General features: G+C 46.3%; 1 protein-coding gene across 3 annotated transcripts; it reads right to left on the bottom strand.

The window, feature by feature from the left end:
- Positions 1-3,772: 3,772 nt before the first annotated feature.
- On the bottom strand, positions 3,773-25,592 carry LOC135378809 (zinc finger protein 287-like). Of its 3 annotated transcripts, none has more exons than XM_064611908.1 (5): positions 25,474-25,592; positions 24,965-25,097; positions 20,763-20,857; positions 17,393-17,545; positions 3,773-5,171 (listed from the first exon to the last, which is right to left on the bottom strand). In XM_064611908.1, exons 3-5 carry the CDS (start codon positions 20,797-20,799, stop codon positions 4,072-4,074), a joined length of 1,290 nt encoding a protein of 429 aa, XP_064467978.1. In that variant the 5' UTR covers positions 20,800-20,857; positions 24,965-25,097; positions 25,474-25,592; the 3' UTR covers positions 3,773-4,071. The 3 variants fall into 3 exon arrangements, with proteins under 3 accessions (XP_064467978.1, XP_064467977.1, XP_064467976.1); XM_064611907.1 differs by having other exon boundaries at positions 24,975-25,097; positions 25,369-25,592; XM_064611906.1 differs by having other exon boundaries at positions 25,369-25,592.
- Between the last annotated feature and the right edge of the window lie 353 nt (positions 25,593-25,945).

Genomic DNA, 25,945 nt, shown 5'->3' on the forward strand with positions numbered 1-25,945 from the left:
TGATCACCCAACTGCCCCCCCCTCCCCCCTGATCCACCACTGACTCAAAGATTGAATTTTTGATAAAATGGTATTAAAGCCAAATAATCAGTAATGAATCTATTGTTTCGTGCAACAGGCACTGTAAATTGTGAAATAAATGTTGTGTATGCCCTCGGCTTTTCTAAAGGTTTTGCATTCCTTTATTACCATAATGTATTATAATACAGTATTAGTATTATGTATTATAATACACATTTTCAAAACATCGTTGTATTAGTATTATCATACGCGTTCTTGTGGAGTATTAGTATTATAATACGAAACAAATAGCATTACTGCCCACCTCTGGCATGCACAACCTCCCAAATTACAAACACAAAACTAATTATTAAAAATAAATTATCAAAGTCTAGGGAGTGTAAGATCACACACATTTTTTAAGTGGGTAACCATTTTTCCTAGATGCCCCTCCAGAATACATTGTGTAAGCCTGTAGGTTACGCAAATAATATAGCAAATATATATGAAATGAACACTTTAAATATGTTTGCATGAATGAAGAAAGAAATGGATGAGAGATGGAAGTCACGGAAAAGGTTAGCACAGCAGTAGGACTCGAACCCACATCTTCTGGATTACCGGTCCAGGGCTCTACCAATTGAGCTAAGCTAACACACCTCCCCAGCGACTTCCAAGGGTTCGTCCACTTGAGGCTTTGAGAGTCGAACCTCGATATAACGAAACTCATGGGGATCGCAATTTCTTTTGTTGTATCGAACATTTCGCTGTGTCGAATTGAAGGTCACAAATCGCGAGGGCGCGCGCTGTACATATACGCGTCGATAACTCCCACTACGATACGGAAAAGTTTTTCTTCAAAAATTACAACTACTACAAATACAGCGCCAAACAGCTCCTACGGCATTTTATTCTCGCGTAAAACAGCCGGTCATTCGCGTCTGCGTCGTGCATTGAAGATGCGCTGTCACGCGTTGTTCGTTCGCCGCCGAAGTCTCCGCAGCGTTTTCCATATCGTGTCGCGATCCCGCACACCTTCCAAGCACGTCTGTGTCAGTGCATCTTCTTTTGTACGGCTCTTCGTTGCTCCGACATGTTTGTCCCCGTCAAGAAAATCTGGCTGATTTTGTCACGTAGGCCACCACGTGAACGAAGCGTTTCCCACACGTGCGCATTGGCGCCTTGCGTCTCGTGCTCTTTTCGTCGTATACTTGGCTGCAACCGGACAGTTCAAAACCAGCGGAAAAGGAGAAACCTCAGAAGGGAAATCCCAAACCTTCCAATGACTCAGATGGGGAGTCCCCGAAATCCACCATTAAGAATAAACGTTTAAGAATAAAACATTCAAGAATAATCCGGTTAAAAATTATCTCGTAATATAAACCGCTTAGAGATCATCGTTTAATAATCCATCATTAAAAATAAACCGTTTCAAAATCCCCTCACCATCTAGCACGGAGGCAGACTAATTGCAATTTACGCCGGGTTATATCATGTTATGTTAGGTTAGTTTAGTTTGGTTTCGGTTAGTTTGGGATAGTTTAGGTTAGTTTGGTCCTGTGAGGTTAGTTTAAGCCCCTTGCTTGCAGTTCACCTTGATTTGGGCCATACCACATCACTCTAGCAAGTGGATTTGGGGGATTCTGAAAAGGTTTATTTTAATGATATATTCTTATCCATGGATTCCTTAGCGTTTTTATTAAAAACGGGGATATTTCGGCGATTATTTTTAATCTTTAAGCGTACATTCTGGGAAATATATTTTTAATAGTGGGTACTTACGCGTTTATTTTTGAAAGATTATTTTTAATGGTTTCAAACGGGATACACCCCCTCAGACTTCCTTTTGTAGGCACCAGATCCCACCCGACCCTAATCGTGCGTGTCATTCCTTCGCCCCGGGAACAGGACGCAGCTTGCGCACTTTTGTTTTCGTGACCCCAAAATCGGCTGTGGGGTCATAAACGTTATCTCGTTCTTCCACTGTATCGAGGCAGCGGCTAAAAAGTTTCGTTTCGTTGTAGCGGGAGATGAAATACACTGATCTCTGAGGGCCTCTGCCGGGGAATCCAGATTATTTTGCTCTATCGCGAATTTCATTATATCGCGTTTCGTTGTAACGAGGTTCGACTGTATTTGTCCCTTCAGTGTGTTCCAGCCTCAGAACATCAATTGTCTCATGTTCAACTGATGCCGCCGCATTGACCGCGTTGTATGAATGTGTGTATGAGTGAGAAAAATGGAAGGGTGAAAGGGGGATGAGTGAGAGAGAGTGGTTGGTTTGTCCCTTCAGATGACGCACTCCAATCTTTCTTCATTAATTTCTTAGGCACTTGAGGCTTTGTATGTATTTGTCCCTTCTGTGTGTTCCAGCCTCAGAACATCAATTGTCTCATGTTGCGCATGGTCCGCAATTTTGGAACAAAAATTCAAGGGTATTTCAGGGACCTTTTAAGGCTCAGCTGTGATTTTGTCTGCAATCTAAAAACACGGTCTATGACCAGGACTACAGCTAACACATGAGAGAATACATGAGGACTAACTGAATGTGAATGACAACTCCTGAATGTTAAAGATCATGGGACAGAAAGGAGAACTGACTACAGTAGAATCTCGATGATACGAATCTCGCAGGGTCGTGGAAAAAATTTGTATCAAACGAATTAAACCAAAATAAAAATTGAGACAAGAAGATAGACAGTGACTGTTCATTTTCCGTTACTGTCAATGAAAGAGGTCGGTTGTCTCTGTTTTTGGCCAATGCTGCCCGAATACGCGAGATGATTCAAAAGACGTAGCACGTGCTCTTCACCCGCGAGTCGCGCGACAGTGGTCTAAAGTGAGCTTCTCCTAACGCAAGCAGGCGTTAGGTGAACCAGACTTGCGGAATGGTGATGCGTAATGTTGCCACAAGTTGTCCTGATATGTTCCCTCCACATGTTCTGGTCGCTGTTTTCTGCCAGAACGATGTCACACAGCTTCGCAGTTTATTGTTGCGAGGGGGTAAAAAGGTCAATAACAGAGATAAGGTGATAAGGTTCTGGGCCGCTCAATTCCTTTGATTTTATCTCCACCACCACCAAAAGGAAAGTCGTTGCTTGCATTGGGCTACATGATGTAAGGGAGTTCGTGGTGAGGATCGCGCTCCCTTTTCGAAAGACACAGCAGCATGACTCGCGCGCTCTCGCGTCACGGGGGAACGACCTCTGTCGCATCCTCGGCTCATTCGTATCATCCGTAAAGGCAAGATAACGCGTTCGTATCATCCGAACACATGGGAAGAATAGGCATTCCGGCTGGGACCGGAAAAGAATTCGTATCATCTCGAAATTCCTATCATCCGTGATCATATCATCGAGATTCTACTGCAGTATGACGGAGGGTGTTGTTAATTTGCTGCCGATTCCTACTCCAAAAGTGTGCTAATTCCTCTCGTTTCGAAACTGTAGTTCTGACTCTAGATGAGTTGAATTTTGCAGTAGCAGCTTCACGAGAACAAGAAAATGATCAGGGGTTTTCAAGGACTGCGAAAATTCTACAGTTTTCCAGACCTCGAAAATGGCATTTTCAAATTCCAGGGTATTCGAGGGTTACCAGGAACAGTGGGAGCCATGTGTTTGGTAAGGTTTAGCACAGAGGCTGCCCCGTTTATAACAAGGAAGTTGAGCAGAGAACAGTTCACAGCATAGAAAAAATGGTTCCTGAGCTCTAAACAAATATTCTGAGCCGTTCTAAATAACTCCCGTTTTGCACACATGGCCACCTAGGAGGCTTCATGTTAATTAAACCCTTTACTGTGTTTGAGAACTTCTTCGTGTCTGTCTACATGTCCCGTGTCTCTCGGTTTTTCGTTTGCTTAATCATCAATCATGCACCAGTTAGTTTGCACCTTCTCCCTTTTGGCAGCCACCTAGACCCTGAGCACCACTGCACCTGTCATTCTTAACACCACAGGTTAGTGGGAAGCTACACTTGTACGGGTTCGCGTGGGTGTCCATCCACGTGTGGCCCAGCTGCTGGCCTCTGCGGCTGAGAAATGCTGCACTGCCGAGCTTGCATTTGTATGCTCTCTCACCCGTCTGTATCAGCTCGCGACACCGCAGGTTGAGGTGAACTCCGCAGTGCAGAGGTCTCCCTTGTGTGGCTTTTGTTCTGTTTGTGACGGCGCAGGTGTGTGGCAGTGCCGAACGCTGCAGGGCAGAGATCACACTTGTGCGGCTTTTTGCCTGTGTGTACCCGCATGTGGCGCCACACGTCTGTGCCCCGCCTGAACTCTGCAGGACAGAGGTCGCACTTGTAGGGCTTCTCGCCCGTGTGTATCCGTCTGTGGGACCTCAGATTTGTGCTCTGGCAGAACTCCGCGGGACACATATCGCACTTGTACGGCTTCTCGCCTGTGTGTATGCGTCTGTGTCTCTGCAGGTGTGTGCCAGTGCTAAACGCTGCAGGACAGAGATCACACTTGTATGGCTTCTCCCCTGTGTGTATCCGTTTGTGCCGCCGCAGGTGTGTGCCGCTGCTGAACACCGTTGGACAGAGGTCGCACTTGTAGGGCTTCTCGCCCGTGTGTACCCGCTGGTGGGACCTCAGATGCCAGCTCAGGCAGAACTCTGCGGGACACATATCGCACTTGTATGGCTTCTCTCCTGTGTGTGTCCGTGTGTGACGCCGCAGGTGTGCGCCGGTGCTGAACGCTGCAGGACAGAGATCGCACTTGAATGACTTCTCTCCTACGTGTGTCCTCTTGGGATGACACAAGTCTGTGCTTACGCTGAACGCTGGAGGACAGGGATCAGACTTGTGAGGCTTCTCGCCTATGTGATGCTGCACATGCGCTTGCAGAGCTGACACCTGATGCAACATCACAGAACATGCCGCGCAGGTAAACGTTTTAGTTTCGCGAGTCTCGAGGTGAACATCCAACTGGTCAACATCAACACACATAGCCAAGCATACGTTGCACCTGAATGTCCTATCCTTCTCCTGGTCGCAGACAGAGGGTTCGCTTGCCTCGTGCCTCTCGAAAGGAGTGATGTCTCCGGCCTTTGAATCCGTGGGTCGAACATCCACAGTGACTGAGAGAATGTTGTCGAATGGAGGCTGAACCGCCGTTACGCTGACGTTGAGCTCTGTATCTGAAGAGTCGCAACCCACTGTGCTTGCTTCTGCTTCTGAAAGTGTAAAAATGGGACTATAAGCCATTCATGGTCACGCAACAAAGTTGTTGGGACAGTAAGAGTGGAAACAGGTTGATGGTATACATTAACATAAATGTCACTGCAGCAGTGATGGAAGTGCCTCGAAGTGTTCTGGTGCAGCCATTGTCGCAAGAAAAATCCCGAGTTTTGGCGCAGTTTGCCGCAGCACTTCCATCACTGCACCTGCAGGAAACATAGTCTTTTGAGTACAAGGAGGAACAGAACACACATGCATCAATATATGAGACTCAAACTAGCAAGGAACAAATATTTACCACGCATTGGCCTACACGGCTGGGGAGGGGAAGTCACGAAATGAAGGAGCTATAGCAGGACAACACCTCCGGCATTGACGTACAACTTTATAGCTTTACTTTCCTATTGCATTCAAATATGAAAAATAACTGTTGTCAGGAGGAAGTATCAAATAAACAAATCCTATGTACAATGTTTCAAACAATAACTTGACCTCTGGTGGTCAAATATAGGGAGGAAAATTCACAGGACGGCTACGGTTGTGTAACACTGGTTTCAACAACAGCTGTTGTGGGTGGTCCATAAAGAAGACTGAGAGAAGAAGACCCTTTCCCTTGTTGTGGGTGAAGAATATTGACAATGCGGTAAGGTTGACAGTTGGACGTTCTAGTCCAAGCAGTGGCATGGCAAGTCGACAGCTGTGCTGTATGATCATTCTGGAACCAGAAGTGATCGCAGATTGAGCAACTGTACCCAAATGGGTTCTCCCTCAATTGCCTAGCGAAGTTGAGCCCTGCGTGGATGAGATTTTTGGCATCCGCATCCACGCACACGTTATCCGCATCCGACTGAATCTGCAGCATACATAGGGCCCTCAGTTTTCGGGTTTTATTTTTTGTGAAAATCGGGGGGGTAAATATCGGGTTGAAAATCAGGACCTGCCAAACGGGGTAAAATCGGGTGATATACTAAGAAGTGATGTATTTTCGGGTTTAAAAAAAATATACTTTTATGTGTTGAAATTAATTAATAATTGGGGGTTTACGCCGCGAGACAACCGAGATCATGAGCGACACCACAGCAGTCGGTCTGTGGAGTATTGAAATTAAGTGAAAGGATATTTATTAAGAGACTGGTTGATAATTCACTGCATAACCACTAAGGCTTGCATGGGCCCCTGTTTATATAAAACAATAAGTTGCATGTTCAGTAAAGCATCGTCCATGGATGAGTATTGAGAGCATGCTCGCGCTCGCGTTGGTATGCCTCGGATATCGTTGGCTGTTGCTGCATCCTCTCTGCTACTCCGCGTACTTTGCTGATACAAGATACTCCCTACAAGATTTGAAGTTGGCTTCACCTAACACTTCCGTGTATTGCGGGCAAACCCACTTCAAGGAACGCCGAGCTTTGCTTAACTCTGTTTCTTCGCTGCTTAGCATGATTTTCCCCCGATTCCTTTGCTATTTTTGGTAACAGCACAAGAAAGAGTCTCGTCGACGTCCACGGAAAGCACTAAAAGTACAAAAATCCAACACTGAAGTTTTCAACTTACTTATTGACACAAGCTTTCATGTAGCAGACTACATTTCTTTGGGTGTGAAAAACACAGGGCATTTTTGGTACGAAACCAGGGTACTACTTTGGTTGGCGTTGCCACTCTGCAAGGCGGCTTCAGCTCATTATTGAAACGGATTTTGAGGGACAAGGGAAGCTGTCATGGCCCCATTAATCTAACTTATCACTAAACTAACCAAGTTGATGATGTCTTAGGTTTGTTTAGTGAAACTAGGTTAGATTAATAGGGCCATGGCCGCTTCGATAATGAAGTTGGGAGTGCGAGGCAAGCTGCCACAGCCGCACTAATCTAGCCTAATATATCACGAAACAAAGTGTATGATGTCATAGGTTAAAGATGGCTTTCCCGTAACACAAATAAATGAATCGAAAAGTTCCGCTAAACCTACACTTAGAGCAACACTAAGCATTCGTTGAAGTGGGCTTGACCGCAATACACGGAAGTGTTAGGTGAAGCCAATTTTTAAATGGTGGCGCCTATCAAAGGAACATTTTTCACGCTAGAAATCGGACCCGCATGCAAGCGTCTACAAATCCAAGCCCGCCGTGTTTCGTTTACTTCACCAGCAAGACGCAGCGCGGTCGGGAGCAAGTTGAGGGCGGTCGCTCGATTGCCGTAGTTCGCGCGTGTGCGCATCAAGTCCTTATGGTTTGCACTTTCACAAGCCCGGTTTACGGGTTTTGTCGGGTTAAACCTGAACTATTTTGATGTAAATCGGGGGGTAAAAACGGGATTATCGGGTTTTACCCGAAAACTGAGGGCCCTATAACACAACACTTTACATCCGCATCCGATCCGCTGAGCAAAACGCACCATCCGCATCCGATCCGCAAGTATCCTGCGGATATCCGTGAATGGTGCAGGGCTCTCTATAGCGCAACCCTTTGCGATCCTTCAACTTTGGCTTCCCTCTTGCACCTCTTTGCCTCCACTTCAACGTCACGCACTGCAGGGTCTTCCTGCTGAGTCCAATATGCGTCTGCATCGGTGGCACTGCAGGGTCTTTGAGTCTATGTTGTTTTGCCTCAGCTTCGGCAGCACGCACAATGGGATCCTGACGTCACACTCTCTGGTTTGCGACCTCGGCTGCAGGACGAGAGGGATCTTCGCGAGCTCTGCACTTCCGTTCGCGTTCTCGTGAACCGAACGGATTTTTGTTCTGAAAATGGCTACGATATCAGGTGACCGAAAGGAACTGATCTTCTCATTGGGACAACGTCGTATCTTTTATAATTAAAAGGTTAATTAACGATTGTTAGGTAATTAGTCATTTGACGGTTGAGCAATGTATGGCCAAGAACATCCGCCTGCCCAGAGAGGACAGAAGCGAAAACAGCATGTCTATAGAACTTAGTTTTTTTGTAATGAAAAATCTGAGTCGAAAAAAAAAAGGCACCCTGTATCATCTCTTACAATTTGATGTGCTTTATGTTCTCCGCGTTTCACTACAGCATGATATAGATACGGTTTTATTCACAGTTCTCTATGGCAGAATCCTGGTGAAACAGGGGAAGTCAAGTCCGATATTAAATGTAGCACAATCGAAAAGCAACACTGAAACTTCCTTAGTTTAATATATACAAACTTTCGCGTTAGGGACCATGCTTCATCAGGTTCAAGGTGTGAAGTTTGTCCTTACAAATATACATATATATAGTTTACATTACACAGACACCACAAAAAGTGGGGGAGAGGGTACACACTGAAAAAGAATGCAAAACAGAGACAACTGGAGAGCTACCAGTTTTATCACTGTTTGACTGCTGGGGGGTCAAAGCAGTGGGAAAGGAGAAAGGCAGAACCTCTCATAATGGACACCAAGGTCATGGTGACTATCTTCGCGGAAGGCAACCTCCAGAAGTGTGAGAAATAGGTGGGACTGTCCGGATGGAAGGGTAGATTACGTGTGTGTCAAGGAAAAAAATGTATAGTTCAGAGATGTTTCTGAGCAGCTAAACGAAGGTGTACGCATCAAGAATTAAATCAATTGATACAAGGATCCAGGGCTGAGATTTAGACCATGGGGTTGAAGGGATTTGAATTTGGATATTAGATTGGATTCCTTATTGTTACGTTTACTATCGGTGCTGAATCAAGATTCTAAAATAATAATCTTAGGTCGTTTTCAAAGTTGTGGTCGGGAAGGTTGAAATGCATGGATACTGGAGATTGGCGATTGTTACGAATATCGAATTTATGGCCGTAGAATCTCTCTCTCATGGTTTTAAAGGAGTACAGAGGCCTTCCAAAAAATTTTCGGATTAAGACGTCTGATGAAAGTATGTCTGTCATTTTACCGAATGGCGCTGAAGGTTTTGATGTGTGCAATTTGTTTACCGGAAAAAAACTCACATAAACATGGGTCCGCGCCTTCACCCTTAACTCGCCACTCCGGGTATTACGAGGAGGAGAAGGTATGATGCCACGTCACTGATGATGTTATAAGGAGAACTCGTTCTGGTTCGCCAGTCAGTGGGGGTCAGCGCCTTGTCCCTTTGCCACCGTAAACCAGTTTTGCCAGTTCTCCCGGAGAATTGGGGATAGAAGGAGCGGCCGAATCATTACCAAGCCAGGAGAAAGGCTTTTTCAGAACTCCGAACAGCTGAGTAGCAGACGACAGCGGAGTAGCGGACAGCATTTCTCTAGAACAATCAGGGAGCGTTCTCCTTATACCGTCAGCGCGAGGTTCCAGGCAGATAACAGGCTGGTACTGCTCTTCGCCACAGTTGCGCACGGTCGCTTTTTGCGGCGTACTTTAAATTCAAGTTCTGCAATAATTATGACCCTGTGGTGAGAATTACTTCGCATGGTGCATCTTACTGGCCTACTTAACAGTTTTATAGGAAGAGAACAGGGTGTTAAAAATGACTTCTGTGCTACCTTACAGGTCTCCCCAACGTATTGGACATTACATTTGTAGCAGAATATTATATAACATACATTGGATGAATTACAATGGAGGGATTGGTGTACAGTAAAAGCTCGTTAATTCACCACTCGTTAATTCGAATTATCGGATAATTCGAACCAGCATTCACGGTCCCGCCAACTCCCCATAGACACGCATGTAAAACGCCGCTCGTTAATTCGCACGCGAACCGCGCCTGCTGCGGATAATTCGAACTGAGCGCCACCTCACGCGCGCGCAAAAAAGTAGGATTTCTAAGTTTTCGCCGGCGGCGGACAGGCGTCGCCGTAAACAAGAGATTGCCCTCTTCATTTTCCTTCTTTCTTGTCCCGTGATCTCTCGTGCTGCTGCTACTGTTTCCACGCCGCTGATCGTCGAGCCTCCTTCCCCACTCCCCAGGTGATCGTCAGCATTTTTCTTTTTTTGTGTGTGTGCGCGCGGGAGCACGTGGTTTTGCATTCGTCATGCCGTCGTCGGAAAGAGGAAAATACCGCGCCAAGACGCTGAAGGACAAAATCTCGATTCTGCGTGAAGTCGACGAAGGCAAGTTATCGAAGCTGGAGATAGCCAAGAAGCACGACATCCCAAGGAGCACGTTGTCTACCTATGTTCGAAACAGACGAACCATTGAAGAGGCATACGAAGCCGAAGCATTTGCTTCCGACAGGAAACGTCTAAGGACTGCTAAGCACCCGGACTTGGAGCGTGCCCTTCTCACGTGGATAAAGGACGTGAGAAGCAGAGACATCCCACTCAGCGGTCCAATCATCATGGCGAAGGCAACTGACTTTGCGCTTCGCTTAAACCACGCTGATTTCGCCGCATCTGAAGGTTGGTTTCAGCGCTTCCGAGAAAGGCATAACCTGGTTTTCCAGACAATCAGTGGCGAAGCTAAAGAAGTTAACAAGGAAACATGCAGCACGTGGCAGAGGGGGCAGTTGCAAGACTATCTGGCCAGGTATTCCCCACATGACGTCTTCAACGCGGATGAAACCGCTTTGTTTTTCAAACTGCTGCCGGAAAAGACGATAACGTACAAGGGCGACGACTGCGCAGGCGGCAAGAGGAGCAAGGAACGCGTGACTGTGCTGCTTGGAGCCAATATGAGTGGCACGGAAAAGCTTCCGCTGTTTGTCATCGGGAAGTCGTCGAAGCCACGGTGTTTTAAAAACATCCGCACCCTTCCTACAGAATACACATCCAATTCGAAGGCGTGGATGACCGGTGAATTGTTCAAGTGGTGGCTCAAGAAGCTTGACAGAAAGTTCGAGCTGCAGAAACGGCGCGTGCTATTGATTGTGGACAATTGTTCCGCTCACAAGGTGGATGTTGAGCTCAAGTCAATTGAGCTTGCCTTCCTGCCTGCCAACACGACAGCAGCCCTGCAGCCGATGGACCAGGGTATCATCAAAAACGTCAAGTCCTTCTACAGGCGGCATATCCTGGAGCGCATGATATTGTGCCCAGGAAGTTACACAGCTAACCTGCTCTCTGCCATGCATATGCTAGCTCGAGCGTGGGAACAGGTTACTGCGGCAACGATCTCGAACTGCTTCAGACATTGCGGATTTGTTGTTGCCGACACGGAGGCTTCTGACAGTGCTGCTGCGCCGGAGGTGGCTTGTGAGGATGTCAGCGACGTGCTGCCTGAGGCGCTCCATGATGTGAACTTCAGTGATTACGTCGATGCGGATTGTGGTGTGGCTGTCTGCGGTGCACTGACCGACGATGACATCATTTCCGAGGTTGTCGGCAGCGAGGACGCGGCTACGGACATTTGCGACGACGATGACGAGGAGGACCCACCAGTGCGCCCGTCTGCGTCGCAGGTGATGGAGGCGCTCAACGTTGCGCGTCTCTTTTTCTCTTGTGAAGAAAACGCAGAAAGCTCATTGGGTCATCTTCACGCGCTCGAGCAAAATTTGTCAGCGATTGTGCTCAAGGAAAAGAAGCAGAGCATGATCACTGACTTTTTTTCAAAATAAACTGCCGCTACCGGTATTGCCGGCGCTGAGTACGTCTCCATATTCTTGTACATTCGTTAATTCGAACTCCGGTTAATTCAAACTTTTTTCTAGTCCCCGTGAAATTCGAATTAACGAGCTTTTACTGTATTTTGAAAACAAAATCAGAAACTGTGCTTAGTGCAATAGCACATGGTAGGATAAACTTACAAGTATGGCAGCGCGTGGCACCGCATGAATAACAACCAGGCTTGTTCTGAGTCGTACAAAAAGTGAGAATATTATGTAAGGTACTGGATCTGTGAAAAGCAACTTTTGGAGGGGATCGGAATATTTCTCTCAACCTGTCATCACCATGAAGAATATTAAGGTGTCGTTTAAGAATGGAATTAGTATTAACGAGTGCCTTATGGTATCTGGTGGCGAGAATTGCTTCATCTCTGTCACTTTTGGGGCCAGGAGTGAATAAAGACGCCCTGTTTACTGTGGAAGATTTAGCGAAAGAGGCATGAACGAGCTGAGTGGGATAATTTCATTTTGAAAGCCAAAAGACTAGGGCTGTGCGAATATTCGAAAATTTCGAATATCGAATCGAATAGTGCTGTATTCGATTCGGCGTTCGAATCGAATAGTGATATTCGAAAATATTCGAGTTTTCTTTCGAATATCGCGGTCGCGGGATTACTACGTAAGTCACCACGCGTCCGACGGGGTTGGCTCCCTTCCAATGCATTCGGCCTATCCACAATCGTGGAACACGCCAAGCCGCCCAGTTTCAACCGCGTTATCCCTCCCTGTCTGGGGAAAGAACGCGCTCACCAGCGCTCACGAGTGCAGACAGGAAACGCACGTGATCTGCACGGCGTGTCAAACCGAGGAGAAGTGATCGCTGTGCGCATGCGCGAAGTTTTTTTCTGTTCTCGGGCACCGCCTGGCACCGCACCGGGGCGGCTGGAGCTTCAGGCAGGCTGTAGCATGGATGGTTCGCGGTGGAGACGAACGCGCCGAGGAAGAACAACAGCGTTCACACTGGGACGCGTGTGTGTCCTGCTTTATGCAGCTTTGTACAGTGCTGGACAAAAGTTTACGGAACGCGCGAGCGGCGTATTTTCTCTGGGCAGAGACACCCTAGCGGCGAGCGGAAACAGGCGAGTCCACTCGCTCAGAGGGATGGAAGAGTGCGCTTGTGGCGACCCTCCGTGGTAGGAGTGGTAATTTTGATTTCCAGTGTAACGAACGCCAAAATGGTTTCGTTTTCAGTCTACTGCACCGAGCGCGAGTGGCTATCGCGGGAAGGAAGTCTCTCAGCTATCGGAGAGATAACAAGGCGCTAAGATGAATTGAGGTGACAACGGGCCGCAGTGCCTAGTATTTTTCTTTTCTTTCTTTATTAGGCAAAAACAGAAGAAAAGAGCGTGTACCCTTGAACACACACACAAAGAGGCGGGGGAGGCGATAGTGTCTGAATACTTTGTCGACCCCCTTTCGCAGCAATAACTGAGGACACGCGCACAGGAAGGGAAGCGTATAGTTGACGAACAACGTCCACGTCTTCACGTACCAAGGACCCCTCTGCTTCTATAAATTCGCGGAGTGCGTCCTCGCTCCTCGTAGGCGCCTGTCTTTTGCTCATCCTATTCTTCAGGATGCCCCAGACGTTTTCGATTATGTTTAAGTCCGGGCTCTGCGCAGACCATGTCAGCTGCATTACGCTGAGGTCGTCGAGAAGGCGTCGGACAGTTTTACTACGATAGAAGGAGCTGCCATCATGCTGGTAATGGTAGCACCCATCCGGGAACGTCCCGTCCAGAGCATAGGGGAGCAGCGTCCTCTCGACGACCTCAGCGTAATGCAGCTGCCATGGCCTGCGCAGAGCTCACACTTAAACATAATCGAAAACGTTTGGGGCATCCTGAAGAATAGGATGAGCAAGAGACGGACGCCTACAAGGAGCAAGGACGCACTCTAGGAATTTATAAAAGCAGAGTGATCCTTGCTACGTGAAGACGTGGACCTTGTCCGTCGACTATATACTTCCCTTCCTGTGCGCATGGCCTCAGTTATTGCTGCGAAAGGGGGGCCGACAAAGTATTGAAACAGTATCGTCTCCCCGCTTCTTTTTTTTTTGTTAGTGTGTGTGTTCAAGGATACACGCTCTTTTCTTCTGTTTTTGTCTAATAAAAAACAAGAAAAACTAGGCACTGCAGCCCGTTGTCACCTCAATTCATCTTAGCGCCCTGTTATCTATCCGATAGCGGAGAGACTTCCTTTTCGCGATAGCCAATCGTGCTCGGTGCAGGAGGCCGAAAACGAAACCATTTGGCGTCCGTTACACTGAAAAGCCAAGTTACCACTGCTACCACGGCGGGTCGCCACAAGCGCACTCTTCCATCTTCCATCCCTCTGAACGAGTGGACTCGCCCGCTTCCGCTCGTCGCTAGGGTGTCTCTGCCCAGAGAAAATAGGCCGCTCGCGCGTTCCGTAAACATTTGTCCAGCACTGTACCTGAAGCAAATGGCAACCTCCAGCGGCCCTGAAGAGGCACGCAGAAGCGTGATTTGGAACTTTTTTGACCCCCGCGATAGTGCATCGAAGTGTTTAGCCTGCGGCTCATTGTTGAAGACTCCAACGGGGACGACAACCACACTGGTGAACCATTTAAAACGGCACCCCACTCAGTTTAAGAGCTTTGAAAGCCCAGGACCAACTGACGACATCCGAACCTGCCGTAAAAAGGCGACCCGCAGAGAATGACATCGCGTCTTTCAGTGCCTTCAAACCGAAACTATCGCCAGACTCTCCACGTGCACGAAGGATAACTGGGAGAATCGCATCGTTCATCGTACGTGGGATGCATTCATACAGCATCGTCGACGAGCCTGGATTTCGCAGTCTCCTGGACTTACTCGCTCCCGAATATAACGTTCCTGTGCGTACTACGTTCTCAAGATCGGTCATACCCAAGATGTACGAAGAAGCGAAACAACGCCTGCAGGACGAACTGCTCGCTGTTTTGGAAAGATCGCCGTGCTGGTATAGCATCACAAGTGACAGCTGGACATCACGTGCAGGTGACAGCTACGTCTCAGCTACTTTAGCATGCTCAGCAAAGTACCCCACACTATCTGAGGTCATTCCCCTGCTGCACTGTGTGCAGACCTTCCCTGAAAGAGTATTGGATAAGTCAGAAGCAGACACCATAATGTTTGCCAGAAACGTCGTAAAGTCACTGAAAACAAGGTGTCCGGACTACAAAATGACTCCCCTGTGCATTCTTGCAACACTTCTTGACCCGAGATTTAAGGACGTGTGTTTTGAGACAGGATCAGAAAAGAACTATGCGAAAGTTCTGTTATGCACAGAAGTTGAAAAAGAATCAGTGGAAACTCTTCGTCCCCAAGACACAGCTGTGGCACAGACAAGTGCGACACCCGGAGGCAAGTCAACTGTGTGGGAAGTGTTTGAGGAGTTGGCAACTAGAAAGGGAGCATCCTCACCTGGAACGGACACTACAGAAGAAGTTGCTGACTACCTTGGATCATCGCTCCTGCCTAGGGTGAACAACTCACTTACGTGGTGGAGAGAAGTAGGGCAAAAGAGGTACCCAAGATTGTGTAAGGCAGCCCAAAAATATCTGTCAATACCTGCAACCCAGGTTGCCAGTGAAAGACTGTTTTCTGCATGCTCCAACACAGTTACAGATCGTCGCACTGACCTGCTGCCAGAGCATGTGGAGCAGCTGGTGTTTTTGAATGGAAATACTCTTTGAGTGTTCTGTGTAGCCTACCTTGCTTCAATAAAAGTAAAATCTTTGTGTTCTACGCATCGATTATTCGTATTCGATTCGAATATATTCAGTATTCGATTCGGTGGTACTCCATATTCGATTCGTATTCGATTCGAACTTGAAAATCACTATTCGCACAGCCCTACAAAAGACATTTGTTGAGCGTGTTTAATAAAATCATCATTTTCTGAACAGATTCGCTTAAGGGTTAGAAACTGGCCATATGGTATATTTCTTTTTTGGTTGTTGGGATGGTAGCTGTCATAGTGAAGATATTGTCGCCTATCAGTAGTTTTCTCGTAGAGGTTTGTGGTAAGCCGACCAAACTCGAAGGCAACTGTCACATCAAGAAAGTTTATTGATCTTGTAGACTAATAACATGGGAATTTGATCTTGTCATGGATAGCATTGAAATGATCAAACAACCACTGCAAAGTTGATTCACCACCAGACTAGAGAATCAAGATGTCATCAATGAATCGAAGGAAAAGGAGGGGAATGAAAGGGGAACGAATCCATCGCTAAAGTTTCAAACTGACCAATCAACAAATTGGCGCAGTTAGGGGAAACACGAGACCCCATGGCTGTGCCATGAATCTGGATGGAATGCTGGTTGTTAAAGATGAAAGTTATTGCAAGTAAGGACTAACTCTAAATGAGGAATGATGGCAGAGACGGGAAGGATTTCATAGGGGTGAGTATCAAGAAAAGCATGAACTGCTAAAAGGCCTTCGTCATGAGGGATGTTTGCGTATAACGACACAACATCCATAGCGGCTAAGAAGATGTTACTGTTATTAGCAAATTTATCCTGAATTGCGTTAATTTTGGAAAGGAAATCATTCGTATCTTTGACATAGGATGGAAGGAGTGGTGGAATATGTTTCAAGCACTAGTCAACAACTAATGCTAGTTTTTCCTTAGAGGCGTTAGTCCCACAAATAATGGGTCTTCCGGGATTGTTTTCTCTGGGAACTTTAATAAGATAAAAACTGCCCGGTCTAACATTCTCAGGACGCGAAAATTTAGAAATGTGGGGAGGGAATAACGTTGGTGTTGGCCAGTTCGTTGATTTTGTTATTAATGAGAACACAGAACGACCAAGTGGGATCAGGAAGCATGAAGGCGTGTCGGAAAAAATTGGGGGGTGGGGTCATTATTATAGTTACGCCATTACAGCTTAACATATCATTAACTACGTGTGTCAAAAGCTGAAACTGCATGGGCACCCCCTGTAGGGGGAACACAGGTGAAAAAGTTAGGGGTGTATCAGTGAACATTTGGGGGGTGTTAAGGGGTGTAGGGGGGTCTGGATGAATCACTGAGTGGGATCATCATAAGTGGCCCTGTAGAACGTCGAGTCATTCAGTTGTCAGTTCTGCTTCTGCTATGTAATCCGATGCGTTAAGTACTACTACACCACTGCCCTTATCCGCTGCTCTGATAATGATGTCTCTGCATGTTTTTAGATACCGTAAGGCACTTTTGTCAGAATTTGACAAATTATTGACGGCAAGCAGAGAGTGTGACGGTCATGTATCTATAGAGCATGTCGTGTGAATGGTTTTGAATTGTTCACAAGCCCTATTACTGTAGGAATGCATTCTTCTTTTTTCTTTTTTTAAGTTTCATAACGTAGTACGTTGTGGTAACACTGTGGTAACGTAATTTTCGCTATTCGCTTAACTCGAAACCCCGCTTACTCCCGCTCAACGTTTTTTTCCGGTTTTTACGACTTCCGAGTTTTCGGGGCTTTACTGTACTAAAGGGCATATCAGTCACTTTTAAAAAGTATTAAAAATTTGGGTGGTCCATTTACATAAAACTGATAAAAGCTTAGTGCAAGAGGAACGCAGAAAAAGTGCTGTGTCGTCTGCCCTTCTTTGTGTGTTCCCCTTGCACTAGGGTTTCAGCGGTTTCATGTAAATTTCAGTTAGATGTCTTTCGTTGCACATGCTCTGCTACTCAGTTGTGTATCACCTTCCGAGGCTGAGTCACAGCTGAGTCCCACGCTGTCCTCCACTGCCGAGACTGTGAAGTCATAGGGCTCAGTCTTCACTACTACGACCAGATGTTCACTTGAGGAAGTGTCTCTGTGTTCATCTTTAATGTGGCACATTCCAGCCGCTGCTTCTGAAGCAAAACAAAAAAGGGAGGGGTAAGCCGCACTGCAAAGCTTTAAGTAAAGTGGCTGCAATCTCTATCTCTAGTTACATCAGATTCCAACTTATACTATACAGGGTGTTTGACCTAAAGTGACCAGGTGATAAAAATTTCTAACTGGCGACGTACACGCCTGAGGACTGTGGGTTGTTTCGGCAATTGTCTTCAGGAAACTTTTGCCACCATTTAGTAAGGCTTTGGACAATTTTTAATTCTGGGAAATTAATTTTTTTTCAATCAAATTTTGAAAATTGCCAAGTGAGCCTCACATTTTTTTACAGAAATATGATGTCCTCCACGGATAACCGCGGTCTCAACGAAAAATTATGCACTTTGTCGCAAGAGATATAGTCTATAAAAATTAGTAAAAATTCCGCTTTAGCCCCGCCTCGGAAGGAGCGGGGAGAGGAGGAACTGCTCCTGCCTCTTCTTTTACCTTCGTTACCCCCGCTTTGACCTTCATGCTCCTGACAACTGTCCTATCACAAAGAAGGCAAAACAAATGAAGGCGGGGACACTTCTTCTAGACGCACATTTCACAAGTGCTTCTTTGCGAAAAACAACCAGGCGGGGCTAAAGCGGAATTTTTACTAATTTTTTTTTTACTGTTTCTGTCGCGATACTGTGAATAGTTTTAGCTGCGTCTGCAGTTATCCGTGGAGGACTTCATATTCCTGCAACAAAAGTGGGGTTTGCCTAGCAATTTTCAAAGTTCAATTGAAAAAATAAATTTCCCGCAATTAAAAATTACCCAAAGCCTTCCTCAATGGTGACAGAAGTTTCCAGAAGGCAAATGGCGAAAGTCCCGCAATCCTCCAGCAAGTACGTCGCCAGTTAGAACTTTTTTTTCACGTTACGTGAAACGCCCTGTACGTGTACATACTGCACTCTAAAATGCCAGAACACACTATTGTGCTACTGCAATCGTGTCATGAAATAGCCATAACCAGCTCCGGTGGCACAGTGGTTAAGGTGGCCGCTTCCCATGCAGAGACTGGGAGGTGGCGTGAGTAAGAACGGGTTCTACCGGGTTCAGCCCTAAGCCACAAGGCCCCACCGTGTGAGTGCACAGTTTATGTACATCTTACTATGACACGTTCCTCAGCCCTATTTCGTGAAACATCACCGTCCAAGTACATGGTTTACTGAAATCGCACTGCCACATGTTCCTCGGGAACATTCAGTAGTAGTACGTTCGCCATCTGGGTACACAATTTACTAAAATCTTGCGATGAACGTTCCTCGGGGACACCAAATAAGATTTGCATAGCCCGAGAATGCAGGTCCCCGTGGAAATTCCACAAAGCATTCGTCCCCAGGTGAAAAATGTCTGCAATTCCAAATAGTTTTTATGAAACACTTCCTACTTGCGAACCATTTACATACAAAGGGGTTCAAAGTGGTTTCAAGCAGAAATTGTTTCATAAGTGCAAACATTTTTCACCTGGGTCATCTGGATACACAGCTGTAAACATTCCTGTGACCTGGTTCACAAGGTTGTTCCATAAGGCTTCACTGTCCAAGTGGCAGTCATGGGCAAAGTACTTCAAGTAAAGTATTAAGTGCTTGCAAAAACATGTGCTTTAAATACAGTGAAAGGTCCTGCTAGTGGTCAATACTTTAAGTAAAATGTGAAGATTAATGTACTTATTAAGGTAAGGTAAGGGTACTTATTAAGTACCTTAATACTTTACTTTCTGTACCATAATCCATATCTGTACCATAATCTGTTACTTATTAAGTACCCTCAAATACAACCTCTCAGGAAAACCACACACACAGATGCTACGTGCATGAGCAAACAACGTGCAAGGGCACACTGATCGGCTCCAATGGGATTGCAAACTGGCTAAGATCAGCCGAGAGACAGTGCTGTGAGCACGATAATCAACACCGTGGTGGCGGGCAGGATGTAGTGCAAGAGTACAAGCAAAATGTACTTCAAGTAAAGCAGAAAGTACTATTCAGCAGAATTATCCTAAGTAAAGTAAAAGTACCCCAAAAAGTACTTCAAGTACTGCCCATCAATGTCCATAGCTTACTGGAGCCCGACTGTGACACGTTCCCGATTTTGAAACACTTTTATCAAGTTTAATTCACGAGAAATTGAATTTTTTAAATTGAGCACGGAAATTTGCTCACATTTTTTGGTGTGTGTGTGCCGTAAACAGAGAGTGCATGACAGATTTACTCCGTTCCACTGGGAAATACGTTTCCTACTACAATGGTAATAGCCAAAAAGAAAAGAAAAACACCACGAAACCAAATCGTTGTTTCGTTAGCACACAAACCTCGAGTGTCGTCACGGGGAAGGGTGGGTCCTCCGATTCAGGACCCCCTCGGCTTCAGTAAGTAATCACTGCCGTTGCAGCACAATCACAACTTATGATTCTTTCTTTTCTTTTTCTCTACATTCCAGAAACGTAGGGTTCCTGAGTCAAGACAATGTAGTTGTGGGCGTGGTCGACACACAGAATTAGATGCAGATCACATACAGTAAAAACCACAACCACAAACACTCTGCCCTGCCTCCCCTGGAAAAAATCCTGAAGGCGTTTGCGCACACTCACATATTAATGCAGTAGCAGATGTATTTTGTAATGCGACAGGGTAAATTCGATAGTGGATTCCATTCGGGTAGTGGAGCAAGCGTAATCACGTGTGCATACCCGCCAACCTGACGAACTCAAAATCCGGGAGACTGCCCGCAGCAATGGGGAGACGCATTTTTTTTCTTTTGTGCACTCGAAATAGCACTGACACTGTTCTACGTCATAGGTAGGCACTATCGGGGAGGGGGAGGGGCACATCTGTACAACCGGGAGACTGAACGGAATTTGGGAGCCTCCCAGATAATCCGGGAGAGCTGACAGGTATATGTGTGTTTCTTCGTGCATTTTTCGTGCTCCAGTTTTAGTTCAGTCGTGCACCAACAGGCCCACTCTGCCATTTTTGTGCACATCAATTTGCCATGCGCTTTCTCTTTATGGCACACACACACACACACGCACACAAGAAACAAAAAGAGTGCGAGGTTGACTTAGCAAATTCCAAGTTCAATTCAGAAAATTCAATTTCTCGTGAATTAAAATTAACAAACATGCTCTGAAACCATACATCAACAGTTGTCGTACGCTCACAGAATGTGAAAATGCTGCACAGTGTACCAATTAAAATGACAACTCACTGTCCTCAGGAGTGTCGTCCATGCTTAGTGTGTGCATTGGTCCGTAGCAAGGCAGGAGGGGCTCTTGACAATATCACATGTAGCCGTGGTTCCTTCTGGAAAAACAAATGTGATACTTCAATATACCGGGTGTTTCAGTTAAATCCCCAGGCTAAATAATTCGCGAACGGGTGCACCAATCCACGAACTTTCTTTTTTACAAGTATCTGTCCAATACCACCTACAAGCTGCACACCGTGTGAATGAGTGGGAGGCGCTCATTATTAAAATAAAAATGCAAATGAGTTTCGTCAAAAAGCGTATCTTCTAAAGCAGGGCGCTGTCGGCATTAAAATGGGTACTACCCCTTTTGGGACCTTCAGTGGACACCTTTTAGAGAAAAATCTGCCACCGAAGCGGGTCATTTGTTGCAGTAATTAATTGGTTTCGGTTTACGTATTTTTGTCGCGGCTGGTCGCGGCAAAGCGCAAAAGGGCGTATTTCATTGGTGTAATTCATTAGTGTAAGGACGTAATTTATTGATGGATAAGGGAGTGAAAGAGCGTCCTTTTGCGCTGCGCCGCGACCAGCCGCGACAAAAATACGTAAACCAAAACCAATTAATTACTGCAACAAATGACCTGCTTCGATGGCAGATTTTTCTCTAAAAGGTGTCCATTGAAGGTCTCAAAAGGGGTAGTACCCATTTTAATGCCGACAGCATCCTGCTTCAGAAGTTACGCTTTTTTACAAAACTCATTTGCATTTTTATTTTAATAATGAGCGCCTCCCACTCATTCACACGGTGTGCAGCTTGTAGGTGGTATCGGACAGATACAGTTGAACCCGACTATATCGAACCCGGTTATATCAAATTATCGCCTATATCGAACATCCGAAACATCCCCTTGAAAATAGCATGTAAATGTATAAGCGTGCTGTACGTCTATATCGAACAGCCGGTGCCGCTGTCATCGGCTATATCACACTACCGCTGGAATCCTATGACGCGCCCTTAGTAACTTCCGCACATTTTTCGCGATTGAAAAGGACAAAGCGTGGCTTGGAGATTAGGGATGAAGCCATCCACACGAAAAGGAGTTGGAAATGAGGGCAGGCTGCCAACGGGAGAAGTTAGTGACCCCACTGAGCTTTGTTTCGCACGCTCCGAAGTGAGAAATCACGGGGTCATGCGTCATGCTACATGCTACCTTCCCCGAGCACGCGACCTCCAATGGAATCGTCCATGCCGGCCGTGCGCAGCGCGTGGCCGAGACGTGCGCAGTGGCGACTGGCGTCGGAGCATTCCTTTGGTAGGCGCCACCATTTGAAAGTTGGCACGAATGAGGCAGCCATGGACGCTAAGAAAAGGAAGAACCTGGACTTCGCGACCAAGCTCGACATCATCCGACGTGTTGAGAATGGAGAAAAGAAGTCTTCGGTAGCAGAAGCATTCGGCATCCCACGTCAATGACGTCAAGCGTGAACCAGTAGCGAACTGCTTTCGCAAAGCGGGTTTCGTAGCAGTTGCAGATGAGGCGTGTGCGGATGCCTTAGACGACGATGACGACTTCGAGTACGCTCTGGACGACGAGCTTCGAAAGGTCGCAGAGTTCCCAGAAGCCGTTCCCACTGATCTGACGGCACATGATTTTGTAAGCGCCGACGACAATGTGCACGTTGTGGCAGAGATGACGGATGCGGACATCATAGCGGACGTTGCTGGTGACGACGTCGATCCAAGCGGCGATGAAGGCTCACTGGGAGGTCTTAACGGCGACGATGTCATGCCCACAGCCACCGAGATCGCTTCGGCTTTCGCTACCATTCGTCGCTGCTGCGGGGCAATAGAAGGAGCTGGACTTTCTCATTTAGGAGGCCTCGAGAAGATCGAAAATAGTGTAATGGACTTCATGGCTCGCAACAAGAGACAAGCCCAACTCACGGAGTTCTTCCGTCCCAAATAAATGTTGTTAACTGTCCTGTTGCCCGCTTTGTTTGTGCAGTTTCTGCTCTCATTCATGCAAATCGGTAAGCTCCTGTTTCATACTATCCCAATTAAATGGTAATTAATATGGCACACGCGAATGTCAGTTAAAATACGAACGCTTTATATATCGAATTATCGATATATCGAATTATTTGCCGATCCCCTTCGAGTTCGATATATGCGGGTTCGACTGTACTTGTAAAAAAGAAAGTTCGTGGATTGGTGCACCCGTTCGCGAATTATTGAGCCCGGGGATTTAACTGAAACACCCGGTATATATATATTGGAATACTTCCTAGTTTCAACAAGTGACATTCGGAAGATGTGAGATGATTGCAGTGCGCCACCATAGCCATACTCAGACTTTAGAAAGGGCACACACATACATTCCATTTTATATTTACACGCATTTTTACACTAAAAATCCCTGTTTTGTCAAGCCGTGTGCCGTGAAAATGTGCACTATGCCCTATGGATATTTAGGGAGTGACTTTTTCGGGTAAAACCAGATTCCACGCGGTTATTCCCCCTCAAACTGACCGCTGACCAATTCGAGTTAAACACGACTTCTCCCCGAATTCCAGTAACCACGAAATCCTCAAGTGATGTTTCCACTGAAGACAAACAAAAGTCGCCACGTGCAACACACGCAAGAGTGGGTCACTTACGTTCCCAGCAATACACCCATGTTTGTCAACACTGTAAATGCCTTCATGTATTACCTGGAAGGTCATGATTCCGCAAAAAAGAAAAAAAAGAGATTAGGAAGGGAATGAATTAAGGAGAAGAGGAGAAACAAAAACACCCGATACCACCGGAAGGCACAAGCATCGCCCGATTTCTCCCCTTACAGATTTAAAAAATAGCACCCAATTTTAACCCCCCGTATCTGAGAAAGGCATTTAACCCAAAAAAGTCACTCCATATGGATATTATGAATATGAATATGTCAACTATTTGTCGCGCATTCTGTTTTTGGAAGTTGGTTCTGGATGGTGGTGGTGGTGCTTGCCGAATCCACTAATTACACAGCACAAATCAGCCTGAAAGCAGTGTAGCAGAAGAGAGACATCTGCTACATTTTCTACAGAAGAACAAACATTTAAAAAAAAAAACGGTTCTTTGCATCGATGCACGCCTGCATTCCTAGTTTTGCAGCGAAGAGGGCAGAAGATGCAGCGAAGAGGGCAGAAGAAGCAGCGCAGATTATTGCAACCGTGAATACCCATATTAACCCGGCTCTGACGTCACAGCATGCGTCACCGCCAGCAAGGAGGAGAGAGAGAGAGATTATGGTTTTAATGGCACAAAGGCAACAAAGGCCATGGAGTGCCAAAACTACGGTGAGTGTGAGAGATGCTTATGGGAGAGATGATGTGAGAGTGTGTGGTAGTTAAAAGCTATCTACAGGTATGAGCGATGAGATGAACCAGGATAAGAAAGAGAGGAGGGTGAACAGGCTAACGTGCTTGGCGGACGATAACAAGTGAGTATCTACAAGTGTGAGCGATGAGGTGATCCAGGATGAGATATTTACATGAGGAGTTCAGTGATATTAGATACAAGCGGAGCAATACTTAACATCTACATCTGACTATGTAATCCACACATGGTCAAAAATTGGATGACATTATCAAACGGCGCAAGAGGAGTGTCACCCAGTATAAGGGCTGGGTGGAGTGAGACATGGTATCTGTAGAATGCGGTGAAATACTGTTGGCGTTGGAGTTCGAAGTGAGGGCAGGATGCCAGTGCGTGCAAGACAGTCAAGCTGTCACCGCAGTGCGCACAAGCTGGCGGATCCTGACCTCTCAGTAGGTGGTGATGCGTGAGCCATGTGTGCCCAAGAGAGAGAGAGAGAGAGAGAGAGAGAGGCTACCTGCTTATGGCTACCAATGGTAGCTCCGATGCCTGTGCTTTTTCTGTATGTCCGAGGGTTTGTATCTCACTAAGTACAACACGTAGAAGAATAATTCTTTTTTCCTCAGTACTCTGGAGCATAGTACAGTGTGTGCACGATATTATGAACCCCACCTGTCAAAGTGTCACAATCCCTTTAAAGTGGCTTTTGTATCGCGAGTTCGAAAAAACTGCAAAATGTGGAACTGTGGTACAGTTTGGGATGCGTAAGGAAAGAGTGGGGAGTGAACGAAAAGGTGAAGCCCCATTCCAGGACGGTGAGGGCTACCAAAAGAATGCTGCACACTATGCCATACGGCTGGATAGCACTTACTATTTTCTACCTGAAGCTTGTTTCTTTTTTTTTTTCTTTCTTTTTTTTTCAGATCATTTGCTCTCCAATTCAGTCTTCCTCCTTGAGGTGCTGTTCTAGGTGTTCCTCAAATTGTTCTCCTTGTTGCACAAACCTGGAGCACATGGATGCATTATGACAATACCCAAATAGTCCGTATCCCAACATATTTATACAGTGTCACCATTGAGAGAGTAACGCATTTGTAATGCCACAAAGTGGAAAGTGCTTCGATGAATGCAGCGTCCTTGCGTGGGAGGGACGTTTTCTTTGTTCCCTCCGTGTCCCTTCGTTCCTCGAACTCAAGGATACTACATTGTGATATAAAGAAAACCAGAGAAACAGAGTCCCTGTATCTCTGGTTTTCTTCTCATTCTCATGCATACCGGCTAGGCTGCGCGCTCTTCCTTCTGTCGACACTGCCTTAGTCTGTTTCACACCACATCACCTGATTCCTCGTACACTGAGAAAAACCTGGAGCTCCTGCTTACTACAAGACGCTAGATCCTGAGGAGCATCATTGTCTTGTCACGGATGGATGGATGGAATGTAGGACAAGACGCGAGATCCTGAGGGCTGAGGGCTGAGGGGTATCATTGCCGCGTCACTCACTCTTTCAGGTGCTTCCGCGGAAAAATGTAGCTCCTACTTCTCATTGGCTGTTGTGTGGGACGCCTTTCATTCTAGTTAGCTCCGCGGGAAAAATGAACCCATTATTTCAATTTCATCTTTTTTTGTTGTGCTGTTTATTAATAGGCCTGTTCTTTCACACGAATGTTGCACGGACGGTCTTTTTGCACGTTGTTGAGATACTGGGGACTTCTTGCCTGCTTTGTAGTTTGATTTGTTTGTGTGTTGGAGGTTGAAGGCGCTGAAACCGGTTGAAGCCGCCATGGCTATAGAAGCGCGCTCATATTCGAAACGTGAGTGTATCTGAAGCATTTGTCAGGGGTACTGTGCATC

This window comes from Ornithodoros turicata, chromosome 1 (genome assembly GCF_037126465.1).
Source record: "Ornithodoros turicata isolate Travis chromosome 1, ASM3712646v1, whole genome shotgun sequence".
NCBI lineage: Eukaryota > Metazoa > Arthropoda > Arachnida > Ixodida > Argasidae > Ornithodoros > Ornithodoros turicata.